The sequence below is a fragment of the Temnothorax longispinosus genome, chromosome 3, assembly GCF_030848805.1.
Source record: "Temnothorax longispinosus isolate EJ_2023e chromosome 3, Tlon_JGU_v1, whole genome shotgun sequence".
Taxonomy (NCBI): domain Eukaryota; kingdom Metazoa; phylum Arthropoda; class Insecta; order Hymenoptera; family Formicidae; genus Temnothorax; species Temnothorax longispinosus.
In genome coordinates, this window is record NC_092360.1 from 5994704 (window position 1) to 6020372 (window position 25669).

Below are 25669 nucleotides of genomic sequence, written 5' to 3' on the forward strand. Positions count from 1 at the left end.
GGAGGACTTAAATAAATAAATATATAAATAAAAAATAAAGAGTACAATTTAAAGTTTAAGTTTGTTAAGGTTGTCAAATTACACATGTAAACATTAATTTACTCGACGAAATTATTATACATATACATATTTGCGTATATGTTGAGAGGACGCGTTCCCCTCGCCCACCTAATAACAGCGCTCGTGCAACGAAGGCGGACAGTTAACTTGAATATTATTTTCGATAATATATTTTTACAAATGATATTTTCATGTCGCCATATTGATATAATTTTATATCCGGCTTCATGAACAGCATAATAGATTCGTATGAAATTAATTAAAATAAAAAGAAAGTTATATATACTGATAAGGGGATGAAATTCTCGACGTCGAGAACGATTCGAGCGAATGAGCATAAATGTATCATTTTATAAAAAGTTTTTCTTTTATTTCGTACTGATAATTCGTGTCATATGTATAAAACTACTCTCTAATTGTGTCTGCGTGAACAGCTATTCTCTCCTAAGTCGGGAACGAAATATTCTCAGCAGTAACATACATCGGGTGCTTCCTGTCTTTTTTTTTTTCATTCTTTTCTTCTCTTGCGCGGTCTCAACTAGGTCAGTAGCATCTAAAATCGTTAATGCCGAACGTGCATTCGCGTAATTGAGATCATCGTCTAGCGTATGATAATTAATATTTACGTACAAACGCTCGGCCGCGGAGATTTTTACAATATCGAGGTAAAAAATATGCAATTTTCAGGACTGCTGAGCTAGTTGATACTGAGTGGATAAAACTCTGTCGGTATCTTTTCTCTATAAAATTTTTCTCTTGCATTTAATTATACATGTATATATATATACATTTATATTATATATAACATGTATATATACACACATATATATTTATATATCAATTAGAAATACTATACGTGTTGAGTATCCATAATATTATCCCTAGGATACGATCTGATTAATATTACACTGCTGTTTGGCCCTTATGTCCTTACCCTCGTTATACTTACAAACTTCTCTCTTACACACAACTGTATGTATATTCATTCATATATATATTTATATTTATATATTTATATAATGTATATAAATATATAAATCCAAATATAAACATATATTTATATTCATATAATTTATATAATATAAATGTATAAATCCGAATATAAATATATATTTATATCTATCTAATTGCCATTGTGTGCAGTCTGTCGTATTTAAGCTCTTCGTACAATATCATACAATCCGATTCTACACAGCTTCCTCCGAATATTGTCATGATTGGCAAAAAGACTTTTTTTTTGTCAAATCTTTATAATGTGTTACAATACGAACGCGAGCATATCGTAATTCGCGACGATATCGTATCATACTACTGGAAACGGAAGACTGTATCAATTGAGTACATAGCTCTCTGCTTTTGACGATTTAAAAAAAGGACGAGAGAACTGAATTGCGTCAGTTAAGAGAATATCTCTACAGCTAGCTCTTCTCTCGCACACGAAAAATTAAGCAAATTCCTTAACCCGCGTGTCGTACACACGCACACACACACATACGCACGTACAAATAAAGACAATTATCACTGAGCTACAGCAGAAGTATCTCATTCAAGTATGTAGAAATAGCTTTTATCAAACATAAACATAGAATAGTCATTTTTTAACAGGCAAATATTTATCCTCTTGTAATTCTACTTTCATATTATTTCGCTTAAGTCGACTTTTATATGCTTTATTACAGGTATACTATCATACTCGCATGCTTCCCCTCATTTTCTCTCTTTCGCTCTTTTTCTTTTTATCTCCCACTCCCACTTTTTTACGCGTTCTGCACACACACACTCGTCACAACAAAATATGATTCTTTCTCTTTATATTTACAGCGTTACTTTCGTTGCATTTTTAAAAGTATAATCAAATTAAGCATCCGATTTGAAGTATTTTAATACAAATTCAATATTCATTCAATACCACTCGAAGAATCGTTCAAAATACTGGCTAATATTTTCTGATACGTTATCACTATTATTGTGCATGATGAGATGTACGGATTATTATCAAGGGCTTCAATGTTATGCAAATGTTTACAATGAACTTTGAAGAAGGAAATCATTCATAATTACGCGAATGATATGTGTGCGCATATACATTGAGAGGATGATAAGTTATTTTCTATTAGAATTTATAGAAATGTAGGAAGACGGTCCTTATAAATTATCTTTATATTAAGTATTGCGCGAATCGGTAATATTTTTTTTAAGTGTCTTGAGATATTCTTCACATGCTTTTTCATCGAACGTAGACAACAAATAAAAAAAAGTCTAATTAATTGTACAAAGAACAATGTGCTAATATATACGACAGTCTCATTAAAGTACCAACGACAGAGATCAATTCGTTTGTTTCGCACGCAAGCTTATAGCTGCATCTTTCGAGCGACATTTATAATGCATTTCTTTCAAAAATAAATGTTCTCGTTCCTTGACTTAGTAAAGGAATCATGCTGATCCGTAGTCAATGCGCCATATTCTTAATATTTTCCTGTCCTAAAAGACATTTTATGTCCCATGCTCAAGAAAAATTATTGCAAAATAATTTCGACACTATATTGTAAATATAGATTCAGCAAAGAGACAAATAAAAATGTATTAATGGCTAATTGCCCATTCTTTTATTTGCCTATGTATACGCATACAACCAGTGTATATATAAATTTCAAGTCGTTTTCGTCTCAAATATTAGCATTAATTGATAGCCTGTATCATGTATTTGAGAATGTTATAACAAAAATAATAATTACGTGATTGGCGAATATATACTAATTTTAATAAATTTGTAACTTTACAATTTTTTTACAATATCAATAAGCATCCTTTCGCTGATACTAGCATAAAATTTGACAATTCTTAAAGCCACTGTTTCCTCATTACAGCTATATTATATTATATCAAAAATAAAACAGAGTGAATTTTTTCTTGCACTACGCAAATAAATATTTTGCGCTTGAAATTCACCATTTTTTCAGACATCGCTCACGTTCAACAACATAAATCAATAAAATACGAAAACTCCCTTTTTTATTATTCTGTATTAGTAAATGCATATATAATTTTACTATATTACATGTACATATGCTACATTTTGAACAAAAATGTATCTTATGATAATTGATCAAGATTTATAATCATTTATTAATCTCCAGACTTTAAAGGAGTATTCGATATATTTTATCAATTTTTTACTATAATAACGTACGTAATGGCATGCAAAAAATTTATTTATTTCAATGTATAGGTATTGCAAAGAAAAAATTCGCTTCTTGCTTTGATGTCATAATTCCATATGACTGCAATGAGAAAACGGGAGTTATAGTTTGCCACTGATATTGAAAGAAACGCAAATTAATAAATTTTCCGATTATATTACGATTATGCAAAACAATGTATAATATAAATATATATAATATATAAACATTTATATATATATATAACATATAATCTGATTTACCATTTTATTTTTATGCTTTGATAATACTTAATAAAAATAAAATCCTTTCTACAAGTAAAACGGAAAAGCAGTATTAGTCAATTCCTTGCTTAAAAAAGCATATTTACAGAAAAGATAGCAGCTATATGTATTGCTGGAAATTTCTGTGATACTTATGCCAATTGAAAATTTCATTTTTCCCTTTGTTGGCAAGCTGTTAAAACATATAAAGAGAATAAAAAATGTATTTTGTGTGATCGATAAAAACCATGTATTCTGTGGACGATATATACTAATTAAGCGATATCAACTAATTATTCCATGATTAACTGCTCTATAAGTAGACAATTGGTCGACTGATGTATTAAGTTTTAAGTACACTTTCATAACCGGGATAGATAAGGCATGGCTATGCTCTGTTCTTAAGTAAGCGCAGAACGATACGCAATACTGGTTGTTCTATTATAATCGTTAATTAAAGGTCAACTGTGTTTATAGATCCGCGTTCGCCACTATAAAGCTAGCGCTCGAATAGATTACATCAATTTAATAAAATTTAGCATTTTAATGCTATTTGATACCATCTCCGTATTTATACAACGCTTATCATTGTAAAAGTAAATGCTCTGCGTGTCCTCGTCAATTAAACTTTCAGTCTCATTAGCATCTACCTGTATGCGGAACGTACATACGTATCCGGCATACACCGTAGGCCGCTTCGAAATTCGTTTGTTTCAAAACAGGAATGCGAACATGCACAACCTGTATGGAAGCATTCCGGTGTAAAATAGAAAAATTCTTTTTATCTTTTTGTTAGGTTAATGCGTCCTAATTACGAAGAATGCAATCCCCTCACCAAGTACTAATGTCACTATAGACCTTACATCTGCCGTTTCCTTTTTTTTTTCCTAATCTTTCTTACTCTGCGATTATTTATTATATCCGATTCCCTAAGCTTATGGACCCTATAAGCGTGGAATCTGAAAAGAAAACAGAAGTCGGATTATAATTCTGCAACAATCAGGGCAATAATTATTTAAAGCAATTTTGTATTCTTACGGCATAGTTCACTGTGCTGACAATTCAGTGATCTCCTCTCAACAATTCCATTAAAAGGTTAAACGAGCTGCCTTCTCCCTCGGCGCGTTTTGCACTGAGCAATTCTTTTCCTGCTTGACATGTTCTTTGTAGATCTGGAATTCTCAACAATAGTTCACCGAATTTGGCAGGCATTTCTGGATACCTCGCGATTGTATATTGCTGCAGTGCTTGAAGGGCCTTTTCCTGAGAGGCTCTGACTTTCTCAGGCTCCTTTAATTCGCTTGTATCGGATGTTAACAGCACGATCACCTTTTAATTTCCAAAAACAGATATAAAAAAGTTGATATTATACTTGTCATCATGTCGTTGTAAATAAAAAAAAATTAGATCATATTTTCATCTCTTCATTCACAATACTTAACTATATTTAATACAATTTTTGGGTTATATTTATCTAATACAAAAAGTTGCTTTCAATTTTACATGATACAAATATATGAAACAAACAGCTAAGGTGTATTCAGCATTCAAGTACTACATATGCACTGAGAATAAGGATCTTTAATATCGAAAGGAAAAGACAAATTACCTTCATTGCAACATATTCGTATTGGTCTACTCTCAGTCTTCGCAGATTGTCGGTAAAAGCGAGCATCCTCTCGATGCAAGTCGCTAAACCAAGCTGTCTTGCTTGTTCTAGAGTAATCGACTTGCCAAGAGACACTCTTATCTCACCGGGAGTGCTCATGCTGCGAAAACAGCAGGAGAAAAGTAGTAGCTCGCACCAAGAGTTGATCAACAAACAGATTTGATCGTCGATCGAGATATTTTTAAATAATGGCAGACTCTTGCACCACTTGACGATCTTATAAAGCCGATGATCCGCGATGTTGCACAGATTAGATAGAAAGTCCGGATGCTGCGCTGAATTGCCATTGGAATTACTGGCGATTTGAGAATTACTATTGTTGGTGGTATTGCCATTTGTGGAATGTTGATCAGACGCCCCCGTTGAGGTCGAACTGGCAGGGCTCGCCGTCTCTCCTTTCTTACTGTTAGTATCGACGTTACTAGAGTCATTCGACAAACATTCCACCGCACCTCCGTTGTTTCCGGCGCCAATACCGGTCGCGGTTCCAATACCGCTGGGCGTCAGACCACTTCCGGATCCACCGAACAGCATACTGTCACCAATGTTATTCCTTGCACTTCCAAGTACCCCTCCACTGCCGCTTACCCGATCGTTGTCGTTATAATGCCAAAGATGTTCCACATCCATGATGTCTTGCAAAAGTTGAGGTACTACTTGTATCTTGTGAGAATGATTTGAATGGTATCTAACGGAATAATGGTGCTCGCTACCGGCCGGTGCCGGGCTGCAATTGCCCGCCGTCGTCAGTTTTTCACTGGTCATACCGCCGGCAGGACTACCAACGAGATTTGCCGGTAGAGTGTAGGTACATTGATAAGTGCTTCTACCGCCTCTGGTACGATCCTCCCTGATCGCCTCGAGTTTCATACCCATGTTGAGGCACTTGTCGAAGCGGCAGGCCGGGCACTTCTTCCTCGTAGCCACGGTGACCGGACAGCCTGCGCCTCTAAGGCACACATAGTTCTTGCGATTCTGGACGGTGCGCTTGAAGAATCCCTTGCACGATTCACACGAGAAAATGCCGTAATGGAAGCCGCTTATCTTGTCGCCGCAAATCGGGCAGGGGCTGTTGATCAGTTGTTGCCTTGTGGAGATACCCGACGGCGCTGAGGGTATCCTACAGTCTTCCTGATCCTCCGCGACAGCATGGCCGTCCGGCGATAGTTCCGAGCCTGGTACGGAAGAGGACGAGTAATGATGTGCGGCGACTGCGGACGAGACTGGTAGATGCAGCGGACTACCTTGCGCCACTTGATGCTGATGATGTTGCGAGTGCGAATGCGGATGTCTCGACTGCTGGACGGGTGAATGCGTAGGCGGGCTAAGCGAACCGTAGCTGTAGCAGCTACTGGAAGCGTCGGAATTGTTCCTCGAAAGCGAATGCGACAGCGATAAGGATAACGAGGAGGTCGAATTGTTAAAGCTGTGTCGAGAGAGGGACAGCGACGAGGAGGGTATCGGACTGCCCGCTCCTAGGGCGGAATGCCGTGCCGCGTGGGGGCTCTGTGTTGGTGAACTGAAGACACTATACGCGGAATGAATGGCGGAATCTGGTGACGGCACCTACGAGAGTTCGAAAGTTAAAATGTATATGCGTATGCATAATTAAACATGTCGGATTGACGTGTTAGTACGGTATTTATTTAGGTTGTTGTATTAGCTCACCTGCGATCTAGTATGACTGTGTTTAGTTAGATGATGTCGCGGATTTAGAACAGGACTGTGATTAGGCGTCGAGTTGTTGTATCCACCGAGAAGCTTGCCTACGAGAAGCGGTAGGTCGCTCTGTTGCGTCTGTTCGAGGTTTTCAATACCGCGTTGTTGCTGTTGCTGTTGCTGCAGTTGTTGATTGTGTGTCATGGGCAGTCCACCATCGTGAAAGGATCCTATTGTAAAACCTGGGCTGGATCGAAAATCCGGTTCCGACTTGATAGGAAATTTCTGTTCCATGGGCCCAGGGCTCGTGCTGCATACTTGAACCCCCTCCATAGACGTTTCCTCATTGTGATCCTAAAATCAATAGTTAATTGAAGTTTTAAATTATACACATATACACATATGCACACACAATTCTATATATTTCTACTATTTTCAATTTATATAATTACATGATTATACAATCATGTAATTATAAAGTAAAAATGCTTACCTATATTCAAAGTTTGACTTTATTACTTCGCACGGATTATAACATAAATGGTAAAACAGATCGATACTGGTTATATCTATATTGTATTTCTGTGATCAGGTAGTTATCAACTTTCAGTTTTCATTTATGCAGCATTGCCAAGTAATTTTTTCAATTAACAATAAATTTGTTTGAAAGAATATAAGTTTATATTTGATTTTTGCATGAATAAACAATCATATTCTTTGCAATTATACGATTCTTAAAAAATTTATATAAATATTCTTTTCAAATCTCTGTTGGCAAATTTTATATTATTCAACAAGAGTCTAACCTGATTAGTAATTGTATTGGAAGACATTTCTTGGTCCGATAGTTCACCCTCCCATGACATAGGCCTCTCTGGCTGCTGTTGCGAATTGTCATCGCAACATCCCCCGCCGTCGCCGTTTGCATCTCCGTCACCGATTTTGTCGCCATTCTGATTACCCGATACGTCGCGTTTCTTCTTCGAACGTAGATTGACGCCTCTAAAGTCGATCTTGCTGATCTCGCCGTCGCTGTCCTCGGGATCATCGATGTCGGCCGCGTTCGCGGCGAGGATGCCGCCGATTCCGATACCGATACTATGCGGCCCCGTATTCGTGCAGATTCCGCTTGTCGGGATGGCGTTCGCGTTTCCGCATCCCAGTACCGAGGTCGATACCACCGACACCGTCACGCCATTCTGCCCCCCGAGATATTTACATACTCCTTTACCTAAAATCATAGTTGCATGTGTAATCAAAGGTATTGCAAATTTTATTACTTTGAGAAAAGGAGCTTGTTTACGAAAAACTATTTTTTTAACGATCTAACTTAGATATTAATAGAAAAATTTACAAATAAAAATTCTTTTTAAAGAATTAATATAGTACATAGATTCAATTATCACTGGTATAATAATGAATAAAATTAATAAAAATTACTTCTTTGTTGTAACGTGCCAAAAAACTTACATAATAAATTAGAAGTCCCTTTATTAATATTTGAATGGCATCATACATTAGAAAGAGATTATTTCAAATAATCACTTTGCATTTGTACTGCGTTAAGGGAATCTAATAAAGAGTCGAGAGTAATACCATCGTGCATTTCTTGATTGGGCGGTACGTTAATAGTGGTGACGGACACGTTTTTCCCCGTTTCCGTGGAGCGGCTTGGGCTCATCGTGCAGGACACGCCGATGCAGGACGAGGGGCAACAAGTCGCGGACGAGTTGGCCGAGGTGGAAGAGCTCGTCGAGGATGAGCTGGACGCGGAGCAGGAGACAGAAACGGATGCGGAACCTGCCGCCGAAGTGGGAGTCGACGAGGTCGACGACGAGGCGGCCGCCGACGATTTCCAAGACTGCGTGTTTGGCCACCAGCCCGAATCCGAGCCGGGCCCTGGCCCTGGGCCCTCGCTGGGCCCGTTTTGCTCTGACATTCTCAGCTGGTTACGCCGCTGCAAGCTCGTGATACGACTCGCGACCTCTCGATCCTCACGAAAGCGTACAGCATCCTTACGGCGGGCCCTCTTATTGTCGCCTCTGTGAATTATCTGGAGCTACGTATGGTTGTGCACGATCGATGCCGATTTCACGCTCGCTCCGTATCGCTAAAAAAGAAAAACGAATACAGTTCTTATGTGTTTAATATGCAAATCTTTCATTGATATACTAACATTTTATGTTCGCAATATCTCTCATATCAGATAAGAATCTCCAAACAAATTATTGTGCATTAATGCCCGCTATTAACGCACTGCCTAATCACTAAATTGATACAAAAGAATATTATGCAATTAGTGAAACAAACCATGTTTCATCTTTTATTATTTTAACATTATCGATGATTTATAAAACTAACAACTCCACTCGATATTTGATTGATTAGAACGATTTCCCATCTTTTTAATTTAAATCGAATTCTAGCGCGAAATTCAAATAGAAATTTTATTTCGAGGTCTGATCATAAAATTCCTGGATATACTTTCCAATTCACGCGGTTTACGCAACGGGTTTCGCAAGAATGCAGAACTCCTTTAACTGTTTCGGCTCAGAGCTAACTAAGCGTCGCGTCGAATCGGTTGAATTTCTCGCACGAACGTTGGCCGAAAATCCAGTCGCACGATTAGACGCGATTTCGCGAGTGCTGACGCACAGTCAAGTCTCTTTCTCTTTCTCTCTCGCTTGTCTGCAAGGTTACGCCGATGGCCGTGCCGCAAGGCCGGCCCACTTCCGGTCCCGCGGAACCGCCGAACGACCTTCGCGCGGAAACACACGCGTTCACTCACGCCCGCACATGGTGCGAGTGCTCGGCGGCCGATCACGCGACAGACGTACATACGCGGGAAGCGATCCGTCATTGAAAAACAAAGATCGACGCGTTTCCGATCCGACGCATGATTGGAACGGCAAACGTACGCCGTTTAGATCCGTTAAGCTCGCTATCGGTCCCTTTTCAAACTGAAACGTATTGCAAAATTGTTCATTTAGGTCACACGCTCTGAAGCGTAAACCGCGCTCGGATAATTAAAATAATTTACGCAACTGGCGTATATATACGCGCCGCGTGTGTACTTATAGAGAACCTGCATGTAACTCGCGAGCACCATATATTAACGATTAACACCTTACAAGTTGCAACTCGGGTGACGTGTCCTCGAAAGAAATAATTCAGTTCTCGCTGTTTCACGACTCCGCTGTTACATAAAGCTGTGTGCGAGTCTATAATAACAGGAGTTTAGATCAGAGAAATCGACTTTTTCTTAATAAACATTTAATTTATTCTCTGCATCTGACTTTTGAATTTACGACATTTATTTAAAGACTTGATAAAAAGTCTTAAATTCTTCAGTTAAAGACGACTAAATTAATTAAAACAAGATTTTGCTGGACTTTAAATTCTTATTATATATATAGGCAACAAGGAAATTATTTGTATATATAGTCTTTATAAAGATAGGTGAATAGAACAATTTTAAATTAAAGATTAGGCAATTATCTTGAAAATTTACCTTTACGGTGGATATACGTTAACTTGCTTTCAATTTTAAACCGACAACTTTTACACAATTTCCTTTCGTTTCCGTCGTAGAAGGTAGAACGGCTAGAACGAGTTACAAGAGATGTAGCATATATCGCTCCCATAACTCTATCTTATTTTACGCATCGTGACGCAGCGAGCTACCGCAGTCTGCAGGTATCTTGTTCGCATGCACGGAGTGCACGGCTACGACGCAAGTAACGCGGTAACCGTACTCTCGGACTCGTACGGTCTTGCCGGGCTAGTTATCGCGAGGTTCAAACGAAACGCACCGCGGCCGGTGCCTCGAGGAGTAACGTAACAACGTTAGTTACGAGCGGGACGGGCGAAGCCGGAGCGGTCGAGCATATCGGAGCATATCGGAGACCGGCGCGGTGTACGGCCTCGTCGCGTCGCGTCGCGTCGTCGCGATACCGCGCGTACGACGTGTCGTCCTGGCACCCGCGCCGCTACTCGCAGGCGTATAGCGGTGGCATGCGGCAGGTAGGCCCCTCACGGACGCGTGTGCAGGTCGCATACCAGCGCACCGAGCTGGTCTACGTTTTCGGAAACGAGCGTAGGTACATGCCGAGCGAGTGCGAGCGTGTAAAAAGAGAAGAGCGTGCTCCTCTTTTCCTCTGTCTTTCCTTTCTCTCTCATCTTTATTTAAACGTGAATCGGAAGGAAAGGAAGCGATACAGGAGATTGTACGCGGTAGTACGCACATGCCGAGTGTCGTTCTCTATCTCCGACTCCCAAGTCGCCTCTTCTGACTTGACTGACTTGAGAAGGCGAGCGTGCGCGCGCGATAGTTACGACGCCGGCTTCGACGACGTCGGCGGTAAGTTCAAGGCCCTCCGCGACCGCCCTACCCGGCTCCTATGCACCTTCGGGGTCACGTGACACAGCTCAAGGTCTTCTCTCCCCACTTCGGGAGCGTCGCGGTCGCACCGCACCGTGTACCGCGTCGAGGCGAGTCGGTCGGACCGGGACAAGCCGGGCCACGGGCCAGGCCGCGGCCCCACGCTATCGTTGCACCGGTGCGACGCTATTGCGCTCCTTTCCGACCGGCCTCCACCGCCACCGCCGCCGCGCCGTCACCGCTGGACGATCCTCAACCGTCGTCGTCGTCTCGCGTCTTCGTCGGCGGCGGTGGCCAGGCGGCGGTTAGCCGTAGGTGACGACAAACGATGACTACGACGATGGAATCTCGTGCCGCCTCCTCCGCCTCCTCCTCCTCTTTCTTCTCTTCTTCCTCCTCTTCCTCCTCTTCCTCCTCCTCCTTCTCCTCCCGCTTCTCCTTCCACTCTACCGTCTCTTTCTCCTCCTGCTCCTCCTTATTCTTGTGCATCGAGATACGGACTCGGGTCAGTGACATCGCGTAAGGACGGTCGGAGGAAGCGTCGGCTCGCCGAGAGAGCCGAGAAAAACGCGCGCCGCCGCGCCGCGCCGCGCCGGGCTCCCTGGGCCCTCCGCTGCCTTCGACAGGTAGGCGCACGAGCGAGCCGCTTTGACGTCCTTTGTGCCCTTTACGTCGCCTTTGTCGTAAGGCTTATTTGTTACCGTTGCCCGGCACAATGGGAAAAGACAAGTATAAAAAAGTGGCAATTGCCGCGACGCTTTAAAATGTAACATATAGCGGTAAGCAACATCGTAATCGCCACCGTTAAGATAAATGCTTTTGTTTGTCGAATCCGTCGACGGGGATGCGTCAAATCCGATGCGTTCCCACAGCGTTCTCTTTTCTCGAAAGTATCGTAGTTGATTACAATTTGCATTTATACGCAACTTTTTGCCTTGTGTAAAAAAAAACGTATAAAAAGGTAATGAAGGAAATATCAAAGGTGGATAAAAATGAGTCACGGCGGAGAGCGACAACCGTAAATGCAGTTAGCGAAATCCGCTCGGCTAACTCCTACGTACGTTCTCCGTACGTAAGCCGATTTTCTGCCCCGCGTTGCACCTTATCCTCTTTTTGCAGCGAATCAGCAGCAAGCTCATTATAAAATGTGCAAGTTGTCCGTGGGATCTCCTCATTTTACTCGGCCGTATGATATCCGTTTTGTCTGACATAGCAGGCTCGCGAACAAAGCATCGTCCTCCGCACCACGATAACACGATCGGGCTTTATCATACGCGAAACGATAGCCCAAGTGCCGTACTACCGTAGGATACTACCCCGACAAAATTATGGCGCTTTCTGAAAAGGAAGTACCTGATAACTAAACGATTCTCGGAATTTTCCGAGACAACAGCAGCGTATAATGTCAATCGTGTTTGCTAATTGATGAGGATAATTAATAGCCATTATAAAATGATTACGACTTGCAAAACACACCTCATTAACATAAATGATGGCTTCGTAGTCCGAGGTTATTAATTTTTGTAAAATTATTAGCCACAATAATTCATATATATTGCTAAATCAGCTGTCATAACGAAGCCATAAAATTCATTAAGAATAAAACAACGTTTCTTGTATTTTAAGTGGCATTTAATTTGAGAAAAAATCTGATAAAGATGTCACAGAATGACGGCTCGAACCCTGACTGGAGTGATATTTTTCGCAATAAAGTCTTTACCGTGATTTAATAAGGATGCTTATTAGCGTCAAAATTTAAAATCAATTCGATTTAAATATGTGGATTTACTTATTCCAAGAAAGAGCTGTGCTTTAAAGACTGACAAAAAATTTGCGCGCAGTTAACTGAGTTTGGAAAAAGTATAAAAAATTCACACAATATTATATATATATCAATATATTAAGTTACCAAGATCTAGTCCAGATCGTAAATGGCGTTTTTCTCTCTACTACTAGACTCTAATTGATCGAAAAAAATCTGACAAATATGTATGTGTGTGTGTGTGTGTGTGTGTTACAGATAGGAAGCTTTCGAAAATGTTGCTGACTAAAGTTCGCAATATTTATAAAGATGAATTGAATTCACGTAATATCTCTCAATGTAATATCAAAGCTTGTCGGCCACCCTTTTCTTAACAATGCCGCTTTCTCGTGGAAACGCGCAACGCGTCTATGGTAACGGGCATAAGGTTATTTACCGTCGAAGCCTTTAGTCAATGACCGTTCGATCGGTGCCGTTTCTTGACATCGGCAGCAGGGCGGGCGGGCGTCTCGTCTCGGCGCGGCGCGGCGCGGAGCGGAGCGGAGCAAACGCGACAGTGGTTGCGCGTGATGCACGCGCAAGTGCCTGGCTTCCTCGTATCTTGACACAAGCTGCAGCAGGCGGCATGGCAGGTGACGCGGAAGAGGGATCGACGACCTACGGAATATACGGCGGCTCTATTTTAAGCGGGTCGCGAACAGAGTCCCCGATCGGCAGCCCCGCGGAATGACCGTGAAAGACGCGACGCGTCCGCTCCGCGCCGCGCTACATCGCGCCGCCCTATTTGTCTCTCCTCGTGCGCATTACGTTAGACGTTAGACCTCCTCGTCCTCGACGAGGAAACACGTCGGCCAAGTGTAACATTCGCGTGCAACGAGTTGGCATGCCAGAATGGCATGATTGCTCGCGCGCCTTAATCCGCTTCGGACTGCCGAGCAATTTTTGCGGTTGAACGTCAATTTTACACCCCGCTCGTTTTTGGGAGCATTAACCCTACACTTGCTAAAATTAGAGATTAAATATATATTTTAATATAACAAACACATAAAAAAATTTGCGTTTTCCGCGAAGTAGGTTTTTTTTTACACGTTATACACATAATCTATTGACTGTTTTATAAAATAGCAAACGCGAATAATGAGGTATAAGAATTTTTTGGAAGATAAATTTTTTGATAATTTTGAGAGGTGATACTAATTAGAAGAATTCAAATATTGTATATTAAAGACAAGTATCGGGCTCACAGTTAAATAAATTCAATTAATGTCTAGACAATCTAGACACACTGCAGATTTTAATGCAGAAACATATAAGATTTTAACATAAAGATAATAATGTGTGATATATCAAGCTATTTACTACATAAGTAGTGATATCAAACTCCGATAGGTTTAGTATTATGAAAGTGGGCGTCGACCATATTTCACTGTCATCGTAAACGTATGTACCACATACCATCGCGATGTTCTTAATAATCTATTCGTTGCTTTTAAGACTACGGTGCGGGTATGTCCTAAAAGTTCACGATGACTTATATGAAAATTGGAAACATATCGCGATAAAAACATTTTCATTTGCATATATTGCAACTATTCAAACGTATTAATATTTGTTAGAATCTTGTATTCTTTTTACCGCGCTCATTTTAATAACGCTTTTTAAATACAAACGATTAACAGAAGGACTCTATCGGGAATGGAAGCGTCAGAAAATTCAAAAATATTAAGCCTAAATTGTTCTGCCTAAAAAATTACACCACCGTGTTTTATCGATAACGTTTTTCCACGATATCGATCAGACAAATTTCTTATTTAATTGCACGAGAGGGACAGCCGATCGTGTGAACCCGGCACGAGTGCGTTGCGCACGAAATAAAACGGTATCTCGAACTGGAGTGGTTTTCCTCGGCTATAACATGCATAGCGTTCCCGCCGTTCCATTTCTCGGAGCCTTAACGCGATATAGTCGGCGTCTATCGCGACTGGGTATGTTTATTCCGGAGGTGATCCGCGCCTTCCGCAGATATTTTACGGCGCCGCGTATCGCAAGATAATTCGCAACAAAAAAAATATGTATTATATTGAAGATACGAAAGATACGTATCTTATGCGACATAATCTATTTATTATTTAAGAAATTCTTAATTAAAATTTCTTTTACAAGTTTGCTTTGATTTTTTATTTAAATTTCAAAATTATACATAGTTAAATTAGTAAACTGTTTTCGCGACGATCTTTATAAAACATCTCTTTTCTTTCGTACATCTCTTTATAATCGTATCAAATATCAAATGTCGAAATTTAAAGAATCTACTCGAATTATTGAAACATTTATTTTCAAGCTGCATTCCTTTTTATATTCATAATCTGCCATTATGAATATAAAAGAATCTCTGAAGTTCAACATGATTTTGGCATTACCGCCGCGAGCTTTTGGCGAAAGTAACCCAGCCTGGAATTTCCACGATTGCATCACGATTACGATTCGGGCTTCTACTCGCGGTCGCTTTGCGTCATCGTTACATCTCCACCTAACGCTCGTCTGATTCAGCTTTCGCGACGGTATTCCACGAAAACTCCGCGTGTCTCCTGTGGTCGTGCATGCCCTCGCTCGCCGCGGAATCCGTCTCCTTCTGTCACCGAAGGTAGTAGGCGTGCGTTTTCCTTTCACCCGGGCCAGAGCGTGTGCCTTGTCAAGCCGGGGCCCGGTCGCGGGCCCCGCAAGCGCATATCTTCGACATCTCGCGAATGCACGCGCGAGCGTGAGAGCGTGTATACGCGAGAGGGACAGCCGGGCGGCACGGCGCGCGGCGGCGCGGTCTGGCCTGGGTGTCGATTAAAATTATTGCTGCCGAGACGGTGGGGCATTTTTGAGCGGCATCGAAAACCGGTTCACAGTCGCGCGGCTACCGGCCTCGCGCGCTCGCGCTGCCTGTGCACGCGTTTCCTTTTCGCAGCGCGACATCGGCCGGCACACGTTCGCCCGGAACCGATGGTAATCGATATAGCCGGGTAATCGGATATTCGAGGAAAACCCCGAGTTCCTTGAGGGGTACGTCGTTCGCACAAAGCGATTTGCGAGACGCGCGTCTGGGGTGCTCGGATAAAAATGACTCCAATCACGATGTGCAATAGCAGAGATTAAATTGTGCCGAGAGCACAAACACGCAACTCAGGAATGCAACAAACAAGCACAAAACGCTGTAAGAACGCAAAGTATAAATTCTCGAATGATATACAGATATCGGATCGCGATTAATATTGTATTAATACAATAAAACTGCGATATAACTATGAGTCATGAGTGAAAGATAAAGCAACGTTTTGAAATAAAACTGATTTAACGATAATAATCTTTTGTAAGCGGTTGCAAAATGATTCTTTTGCATACTTCTCGAAAACCACTTCCTATCAGCGCAATAAAAATGTATTTCCATGATTAATTTTCGCTATTTTATATATAATGATTTTGTTGCATATATACTTTTCAAGAAACCACTATTGGAGAGATTATCGCTTAAAGAAACTAAAGTTGTTAGGTTAATGGAGATTGGTAGAATTCCTGCAGTTTCAATGTATTTAAGTGCAAAAGTTATCTACGTGCTGATTAAGATATAGGTACAGTCAGATCGAATTGCCACGTCGGCTCGCATTAGGTTGTTGGCTGTACTCCAGCCTCCGTTACTGAAAGAATGCCACACCGAATGTAACAGAGAACGGCAGATCGCACAACAAATCAGTGCGGACAAACGCAGTGGCGTAGCAAGAATTGTCAACGAAGGGAGCTGGCTGCCAACTTTTTTCAGCTATTAATATCTAACAAGATAAGATATCAAACAGGATCGACGCAGCAGAAAATTGTTTTATATACAGAATTACAAGTCGCAAATTATTAAGAGTGAATAGTAAAAATAAGAAAACGTCTCTGATTCGTTATTAATATTAAATCTCTGCTAATATTTTTCTTTAAAGAAAACGCAATACACTAGCATCACAGCGAGTTAAGGAAATTAAAGAGCGTTTCCTAAAAATATCCATTCGTCTAGAAATAATCGGTGGCAGTTCGACATTCTTGATCCCAAATTTCTGTCGGTTCTCAGCATGTGGCGTAAACAGTTTTTCCACGTTGTAACGCGGTATAACGTCCAGCATGTATCGTATCGTTTTAAGATCGTTTTAAGAATGCGAGATTGCAAGGAACTGCGCTAGATCCACGTCGTTAGATCGAAACAATGCAGCGCACCGAAACCGGTATCCCCAACGGTGGCGACTAGCAGAGATATTAGTTTCCTCCCTTTTCCCCGCGTACGCGCGCGGTGTGGCAAAGAAAAATTTTACGGCCGCATTCGTTACGTCGCCGTCGCGATATCCCGCCCGTACGTATACGTATCCCAGCTGCCTCGTTCCGCGCGCGTTCTGTAACCGTCGACCTTTGGAGAACAAGAGGTGCTCAGACGAACGTGTACAGCTGCTAAGGTGATTCCGGACAAGAGCCTTGGCTCTCTCAAAGCGTTTTCCAGCCGAGGTATGAGCACGCGTGGGAAGAGCCCCGCGCTTTATGGTCGCGATACACGGCGGATTGTCTCGCGTCATTCGTCTAATATATTACCCTCCCCCGGACGTCGCGAGGGAATAAGGTCGCTCGCGTTACGCCGCGCTGAAGCGTAAATTAATGAAAACGTGAAACCGCGAGGCTGATTACGCGCGTCGCAAGAAAATGCCTCGAGACCCCGAGGTGAGCACGCGACATTTGAGCGTTTAGCGGTTTGCAGGCCTCGTCCTACGCTTTCCTCGGAATTCAGGAGTGTGAGATAACAGGATTTTATCGTTAATAGAGCCGTCTTCTATGTATTTTCTTTCTCTCATTCTTCTCGATATCCCCCTTTCTTCCAATCCCTCCCGAGAGATTAATTGTAAGTTTCAAATGACATTTCACCACTCAATATTCCAGTATTGTAATTTTATATAAGTGCATTAATTAGATAATTCTACACAAGTACTACTTAATCCGCAAACTAACAGAATAAATTCTACATAGCTGGACCGACAAATTCTTCATATTTTCAACATAACTTATCGTAATAGTCAATTGAAAGGTCCCATTGGAAAACGGGCAACTGGGAATATAACGCGAAATGAAGCTATATAATAAATCAATTGATAGTCTCGCGGTCATACGCCGAAAAGTCGTGGCGCACAGCGAACGGTCAGATCGAAGGGAAGATGATCGTTCTCGAATAGAAACGAGCGATCGAGGTGCGGTCCGCGTCGAGAAAGGTGCATCAATATTCATAAGTTGCGCTAGGCTTATCCGCGTTGTTTCAAGGATCCAGGGAGTTTCCAGCGCTTCGTTCCTCTTTCCTCGCCGCCCTTCACGCGTTCACGCCGTTTTTCTTTCCTCGTACACGGACACACGTATATACGTCGCGTACGCATACGCCCGTCGACACGCACGCACGGGCCCGTCGAGCGTAAAGGACACTTACACTTGTGTGTAAGTGTTGTCCGGCACACGCTGTACACATCGGCCGCAGGTACATGTGCGTGTGTACGTGACGGGCGTATGAATGCGTGCACGTACACGTGTACGTGCAGTGTACGTTGCAGCCAACATGATAAGATCGTGCCGAAGGTGCTTGCGCAATCTGGAGTAGCGATTACCCGGAGAGACACGCTCGCGAATGGATAGACCCGTTGTCGCCGCCGTTGCCGTCGCCATCGTGGCCGCCGCCACCACCACCGGCGAACTTTTACTCGCACGCCGTGAACAGGGATATATGCCAAGAATACCCAATACCGCGGTAGACGTCCACGTCACTCCCGTAACACCAGAGGTCAACAGGCAGCCCCGGTGTCCGCGGTTATGAATTTATTGAAGTATTTATTCCCACGTACGTTGATCAGACTTGTGCGCTGACTGAATTAATGCTAATCTGGGGTCGACTAATTAACCTTTCTTTCTTCGTATGTGATATATATGACATATTAGAAGGAGAGTACTTTTTGAGATAAAAATACTCAAGCGTTAGTCCGATTTAATTGTAGCGTTGCAAATAATACTCCGTTATATTCGTTATATTCGTATCAGTAACACGATATCTATGTAGGAAACGAAAATTGATGTTTTCTAACGGCGCTATATATGTATACAGAAATGGTATATGTCAGATTTCCCGAGAGTTGATTTATTAAACTGACAGCGCATACAGGTGATTTTTCGTTGCGCGGACGCGGGCGTGCAGCAATGCCGAGAGTATATCTCCGATTTCTTTTCACGTCAGCTGTAACGAGTGATGTTCCTTATGTAAGCCTTTATAGGCTTGTAGACTACTACGTAATCGCTATTCATTTTTACTTAGGAAAATTGTAATATCATAAGATTGTATTGGTTAATGATCGCCATGATTATACCAATGACGACGAATCGATCTTTAAAGATTTGCGTCACTCCGATGGATTATATAAAGGGTATTTTATAAGTATTTTACATATTAAAAGGTATTTTATACATATGTGTGTGAGAGAAAGGCTTCAGCGCGTAATCCTTTTCGAATTAAAAATTATTTTTTAACAATAATTTCATTTAGAAAATATGTTATTATTCTTAATTAAATATATCACGGAAAAAAGATTAGCTACTATAGCAAATTGTAAAATAGGGACAGCTAACATTTTTTTGCAGCGAGAGCAAGAGGTTTTGCTACTATTGCTAAATTATAGCTCTCGCTGCAAAAAAATGTTGGGTGTCACTAAATTTGCTACAGTAGCTAATATTTTTTTCCGTGATTCTTGCTAAAAGATTTTTCAAGCAAACTTTCTGTCAGTAAATATAAAACAAAAAAAAAATGAAGTTTCGTTGCATATTGCCGTCTTTAGAACTCAACTGTCAAAGCTCATCAAATTCGATACCAGGTATCTTCCAGCGGGAAAAACTCGATCCCATCAGATTTTTCAAGAAATACGCTTCCAGAGTTTACCGGCGATCCTCAAGAGGTGCCCCGCATATATCGCGTATCGCGAAATCGCATCTCGTTGTGAAACATTTTACCCGCGCGGATCGAATCGATTCTTCGGCGTAAATCGTAGTTCGGAAAAGGAGAGAACGCGCCGCAACGGCCGCGGCGCGGCGTGTCGGCGAGGTAAATATAGTTTTACTTGGCACGCGAGTTCTAACGATCACCAAACGCAGAGAAAGTTCTTCTAAGCGTTCCGTGACCTTTCGTATCATTCCGGCGGCACGGAAAAAACAGCGGTCAAACGAGGGTGCAACAACGCGGCGGACTTTCGCCGTTTCACTCGCACCGGCGCGGCGCAGCGACGGCGCACGCCGAAACGCCGCGGCCGTGCCGTGCAAATCCGACGTACGTTATACGTGTATACGTAATACCTCGACGCAAGACGCACGTTGCAACGTTTAATCTAATCGGCCGCGCGTTCTTTTCCCGCCGAAGGACGTTGGCGCGATTCATCCTGTCGCGCGCTTTGCAAACTCCGCACGATACGATACGATAACTCGTCAACGAAAATAGACTCGTCGCGATTAAACGGGGTTGAAAAAACCTTGATAAAACAAATTGCTCGAAGATTAGTTAGAAGGTATTCGACATTATCTTATATGACGCCAATAATCATTTCTCGAAATTTTATATGATTCTTTACATCCTTGGCACGTCGGAATAGATCAATTGCACAGACGTCTTATTCGGTGACGATTTCGCGGGGAAAAAAATGATTGGCTCTCCCGAGAAGCGTTCCCCATAGAAGTAACGTTAGAAGTTCGATCATTAATGCCGATCGATCGGACAACTCTGGAACACCCTGTATACCAGGATACGGCGAAGCGAAAGGCGAATACGACACGCGGAGTGTTCTATCGCGCTCCGCGCGATGTAGGTGGAGCCGTCAAGGTGGAGCGCTCGATCTCGACCCATCCGAGATGAGAGGCGACGGCGACGGCGACGCGTCGGGTCGTGTCGGGTCGCCTCGTCGTCGCGACCGTGATCAGCGAACGGGTATATACCGATACCATTGTCGCGCGATCGCTCCGCCGCGCCGCGCCGCGCGATATACGCCCGTATACCGCTACGGGCTAACGCCCGTCCGCGTCCGTACGTTCCCGTTTCATTTTCTCTCCTCTCCCGAGACCCGCTCCGAGCGAGCGAGCGAGCGAGCGAGAGATTTTTCTCGCCCTCGCTCTCTGCGCCCCTCCGTCACCCCCTCCCTCCTCTCTCTCTCTCTCTCATTCTCTTTTCTTCCGTAGCTCCTTCAATCGCCGCCGAACTCCGCCGAGCCGCGGCCCCTGACGCGTTCTTACGATTTCTCGGGTCGCGCTCTCGGTCACTTACTTCTCCCTACCTTGAGAAACGCCCGCTCGGCGATTCGGCGGCGATTTCGTGTCCGAGCGCGCGGCGCGCTGCGAGAGAAAGGAGAGGAGAGCCCGAGCGCTCTCCGAACGAGACGCGTCGCGATGAGACGAGATCGAGATCGGGATCCGAGGAGAAAGAGATGAAGAAGGAGTGGAGAGAGAAAGAGATATATATATATATATATATATATATATAGAGAGAGAGAGAGAGAGTGACAGAAAGAAGAAGGGGGGAGGGGGAGAGCGGGACTCGCGGTTCATAAGGAGCAGTGGTGCCCTGTCGAGATAAAACGTCCTCCTCTCAGCTCATAAATTACGGATTATGAACGCTCGCGTTATCTTTAATTAAGGCCGCACACACACACACACACACAAACAACCAAAATATAAATAAAGTATATTTTATCGACAAGTTTCTTCGCGAATTCTTCAATAATCTGTTCGTAGCGAGAAACAATAATCGTCTCTAAAAATTTTGATATACCTTCTTGTAATGTATGAAATTAATCAGGTCGGTAACTCCGTACGACTCCGTACGCCGATATTCAGAATTCGCTTATCGAACGCGACGATCGCAGTTTCGTGCCGAAAATCTATAAAAAATATTTAAAAAATGCTAAAATATGTGCCCTCTTGCGAAAGTTCAAACACACCTACCGCTCACCGTCTACCGTGTACCCCTTTACGTACGAGGTATATCATTTCTGCAGTATATTCCGATACGTTATTTTTTTTATATGTCGTACGCGTTTATCATTTTTTATATAATATATATTTCATGTAACAAGTAATCGCGTATCTATTCAGGAAACACGTGACATTTGTCAGCCAATACGAATATGCAAAATGTAAGTAAAGAAACGACAACCGCCAAAGCCTCGACCTAAGGTTACGAGGCTAAGGCACAAACGGACAAACTTGCGTAAAGAACTTGTACATACAAAGAAAATATATGGCGAACACATGAGATCGGGGAAGCCTCTCGAGGGAGCGGGAACGTCCTACGTTGAGCGTCACTGGTCCATAGAGTATCGTGGCGGTGCGCCTATAGTAGGGACATGATGGAAGAGAGCGGCGCGGGGGAAGACGGGACACGTGGACGCGGAGGGGGAAGGGGAAGGGGGGCTCAAGGCCGGTCGCGCTGTCATGCCAGAGAGCCTGCGCGCCGAAATATCAACAAGCCTTTTCTCTACTCCGGGAGCTGGCACGCTCCGATCGCCGATCGCTTGATCGCGCGCGCGCGCGCGCGCCCGCACGCCTTTCTCGAGAGGAATCGTGCATTAGTCTAAAGACCTACGAAGAAAACTACTTGTAAAATCGTGCGGTTTAACGTCCGAGAGCCGGACGAGAGGTGAGGGAGCGTGTAACGCGGCGAGGCGCAAAGAAGCGAAGAGAAAGAGAGAAAGAGCAAGGCAGAAAAAAAGAAGGCACACGCGTGTGCGTGTGCGCGCGCGCGCGTGCATGAGTTTCGGACAGGTGGCATGGACTATATGGTGGTGGCTGACAGCTGATAGCTCGCGAAACCCGTATCGAGAGGTTACGAAACTCGGCGGTGTCGCGATGAGGTACCGCGATGGTAGGGCACGCGAAAAACGCGAGAGACGCAGACGCGAGAGTCAAGTACGTCCGTACGTAACGTGAGGTAAACGTAGGAACCCCCTCCCTCCCCCGCACGTGGAGGAGAAAGATGGAACGGCGCGTAACCGCGAGTGTCCCAAAAGTGTTCGGATGAAAATCGCCGCCAGGTGTGCGACTCGATCGAGCCGCGGGTCTCGCGAAACTTTGGTCGCGTTTCGCTCCGACGTCTAACGCGAAAAAGAATGCGAAAAAAAGGGGGGGCGAGGGAGAAAGGGGGAACAAAGTACGCGCGAGGGAGAAGAGGAGTGAAGGAGACAGACGCAGGGGGAGGGTGAAGCGCGAAAAGGACGCGGCGAGAAGGAGGAAAAGCAGCCGGGCGGGAGGGGGGAGGCGGGAGAGGGCGGTCGCGAGGGAAGGGGAAGAGAGGAGCGCGGTGGAGACGCGAGGGGAAAGTCGAGGGGTCATCGGGAAACATAACCTCCGTACGTCCCTGTGCCGTCGGTCGTCGGAGTCGCACGGCGAACGGACCTTTAATGTAACGTGTAACGTTACCGTCTCGCTTTTTAGGGAAAACAAACACGGGAAGCGCTCTTACCTCGTCGCACGGCGCGCCGTGGAGCTCTCTTTTTCTCTTTATCTATCCGTCCCTCTCTCACGCTCGCTCTCTCTCTCTCTCTTTCTTTCTTTCTCTCTTTCTCTTCGCTCGGGATCTCGCCGTGACGGTGACGGTGAACGTGTCGGGCCGTACGACCGTACGACAGCCAGCTCGGGGGGGAAGAAGTTAGTAAGGCACTCCTGACAGTCTTTTTCACGATGACGTATACGCGCGGCACCTAACTATCCTGTCGCGCGAGCACAGCGAAGGGCGATCCGCGAGCGAGAACGTATCACGTCGCACTGGTTCGCACTGTACCGATCACACTCGCGTGGTACGTGAGGGAGAGAGAAAGAAGGCGAGCGAAGGAGCGGAGAAACGAGCGAACGGAGAGAGGAGACGAGATGGAGAGAGAGAGAAAAAAAAGGAGAGCGAGAGAGGAGCGTGGAGGAGAGACGGCGGCACACGGAGCACCTTCGCGCCGTTCGTGCTCCCGGTGGACGACGCGCGACGGTCGACGTCGCGTCGCGCGCGCGACGGAGGTAAAAAATACGGACGGGCGAGAAACGCGTCGCGCACGCACGCACGCACGCACGCACCTTTTCTCTCTCTCTCTCGCGCGCGCGTCACGTTACAACGGCGCGACGAGTTACAGCTCTCGAGCCACGGGCGGTCACGGGTAGCCACAGGCACGGGCCACCTCCGACTCTCCGCTGTTACTCCGACTCCGGCTGGTGGCACCTCCGCACACCACGAGTTCGCGCTCGACTGTCTCTCTCTCTCTCTTTCTCCTCTCCTTCTCTCCCCCCTTCACCCCCTCTCTTCCTCGTCTCGCTCTCTCGCCACGGACCTTCCGTGTGTGTGGCCCCCTCGTACCTGCGTCCTCTCTCTCTCTCTCTCTCTCTCTCTCCCTCCCTCTTTCGCCCTTTCCTTCTCCCTCCCTCTCGCTCGCTCCCTCGCGAGTGCGTTCTCCCCGCCGCCCCTTCCCGCTCCCCCTCTCTCTCTTTCTCTCACGGGTGACCGTGCGCCGCGAAGCCAATGCCGATAGTACAGTACACCGTCGCGCGATGCCGACACCGCCGACGGCCGTTCCGACGCGACGCGACGCGACGCGACGCGCGTCGCCGTGAACGCCGTCGCCTTCGCCTGCCGTCGCCTTCGGCCGCTCGCCGGCCGACATGGCGGTTGGATGGTTGCGGCGGTTACGAACGGAACGGGGGTCCGCGCGCTGGAATTTCCGGTTACGTATGTATGTATCGTGCGTGCCGCGTAACAGCGGCCGCGCGTAAAAATGGAAAGTTTTCGCGATAACGCGCGTCGCACGTTCGCGATAAATTCCGCTGTATCGAATCGCGTAATGCGATAAACGATAACGCGATTCCGATGAAAATTGTTACGGCGAGCCGCGGAACGTGAAACCTCGCGACGCTCGCGACGTTTTGCCGTACGCGCGAAAAGAAAGCACCGTACGTATACTGCGAAATACTTTAATTTAGAAATTCGATTGAAAAAGGCGAACTTCACATCGCGTTCCGCGCTTTTTTGTTTTCGAGAAAGTCCGTCTCGTCGGGAAGACGCGCTCTAAAGTTAATGACAGTAGATTACAGATTCCGATTGAGCATGGTATACCCGATGGTCAGCGGACTCGCGGCGGAAAACGCGTGTTAAACGAACGAAAATCGCTTCGCGGTTCAATGCTCGAATCTGACCGAGATCGCCGTGCGGTACGCTTCTCCAAGCCGCACGATCGGCTTTTCGACTCGCTCGTTAAATTCGTCGAAAGAAAAAGCTTAATACGGAAACGCGATTCCCTAATTTCTCGACTTTCCGTTATTTGTCGTCGAAGACACGAAAATTCGGTGCGACACATCGTAGGATATTTCGCGACGATCTGGAGATAAAAAAAAACATACGTTCGTGTTTCTCTTGCAAATTTAATTCTTCATGTTTATCGTAGACCTTGACAGAAGTACGAGATGCGATATATACCAAGTTCCAAGTAAATCACTTATCGTTATCGAATCTAGATGTAACGACAAAAATGCGCGGTTCTATGAAATTTATTTTAAGAAAGAATGATTTACTCGGTTGACACAATAGATTGTATGTAGCGAGACGTACATTTAAAATATACATAAAACAATTAAATGAATTTA

At 44.2% G+C, this 25669-nt stretch overlaps 1 protein-coding gene and 1 long non-coding RNA gene across 11 annotated transcripts in view; one reads left to right on the plus strand and one right to left on the minus strand.

Annotated features, from left to right (window-relative positions):
* The window catches only part of LOC139810402 (uncharacterized), a 162586-nt gene that overhangs the window by 1459 nt on the left and 135458 nt on the right, over nucleotides 1–25669 (plus strand). The gene's annotated exons all lie outside the window — the stretch shown is intronic.
* Hr39 (nuclear hormone receptor FTZ-F1 beta) lies at nucleotides 406–24287 on the minus strand. 6 transcript variants are annotated; one of them, XM_071773918.1, is made up of 8 exons: nucleotides 10345–11060; nucleotides 9960–10054; nucleotides 8430–8943; nucleotides 7640–8064; nucleotides 6843–7187; nucleotides 5115–6740; nucleotides 4544–4834; nucleotides 406–4464 (listed from the first exon to the last, which is right to left on the minus strand). In XM_071773918.1, the coding sequence occupies exons 3-7, from the start codon at nucleotides 8770–8772 to the stop codon at nucleotides 4568–4570; spliced, it is 3006 nt and encodes a 1001-aa protein (XP_071630019.1). In that variant the 5' UTR covers nucleotides 8773–8943; nucleotides 9960–10054; nucleotides 10345–11060; the 3' UTR covers nucleotides 406–4464; nucleotides 4544–4567. The 6 variants fall into 6 exon arrangements, with proteins under 6 accessions (XP_071630019.1, XP_071630023.1, XP_071630018.1 ...); XM_071773922.1 differs by lacking the exons at nucleotides 9960–10054; nucleotides 10345–11060 and adding an exon at nucleotides 23514–24287 and having other exon boundaries at nucleotides 5115–6349; nucleotides 6992–7187; XM_071773917.1 differs by lacking the exons at nucleotides 9960–10054; nucleotides 10345–11060 and adding an exon at nucleotides 23514–24286.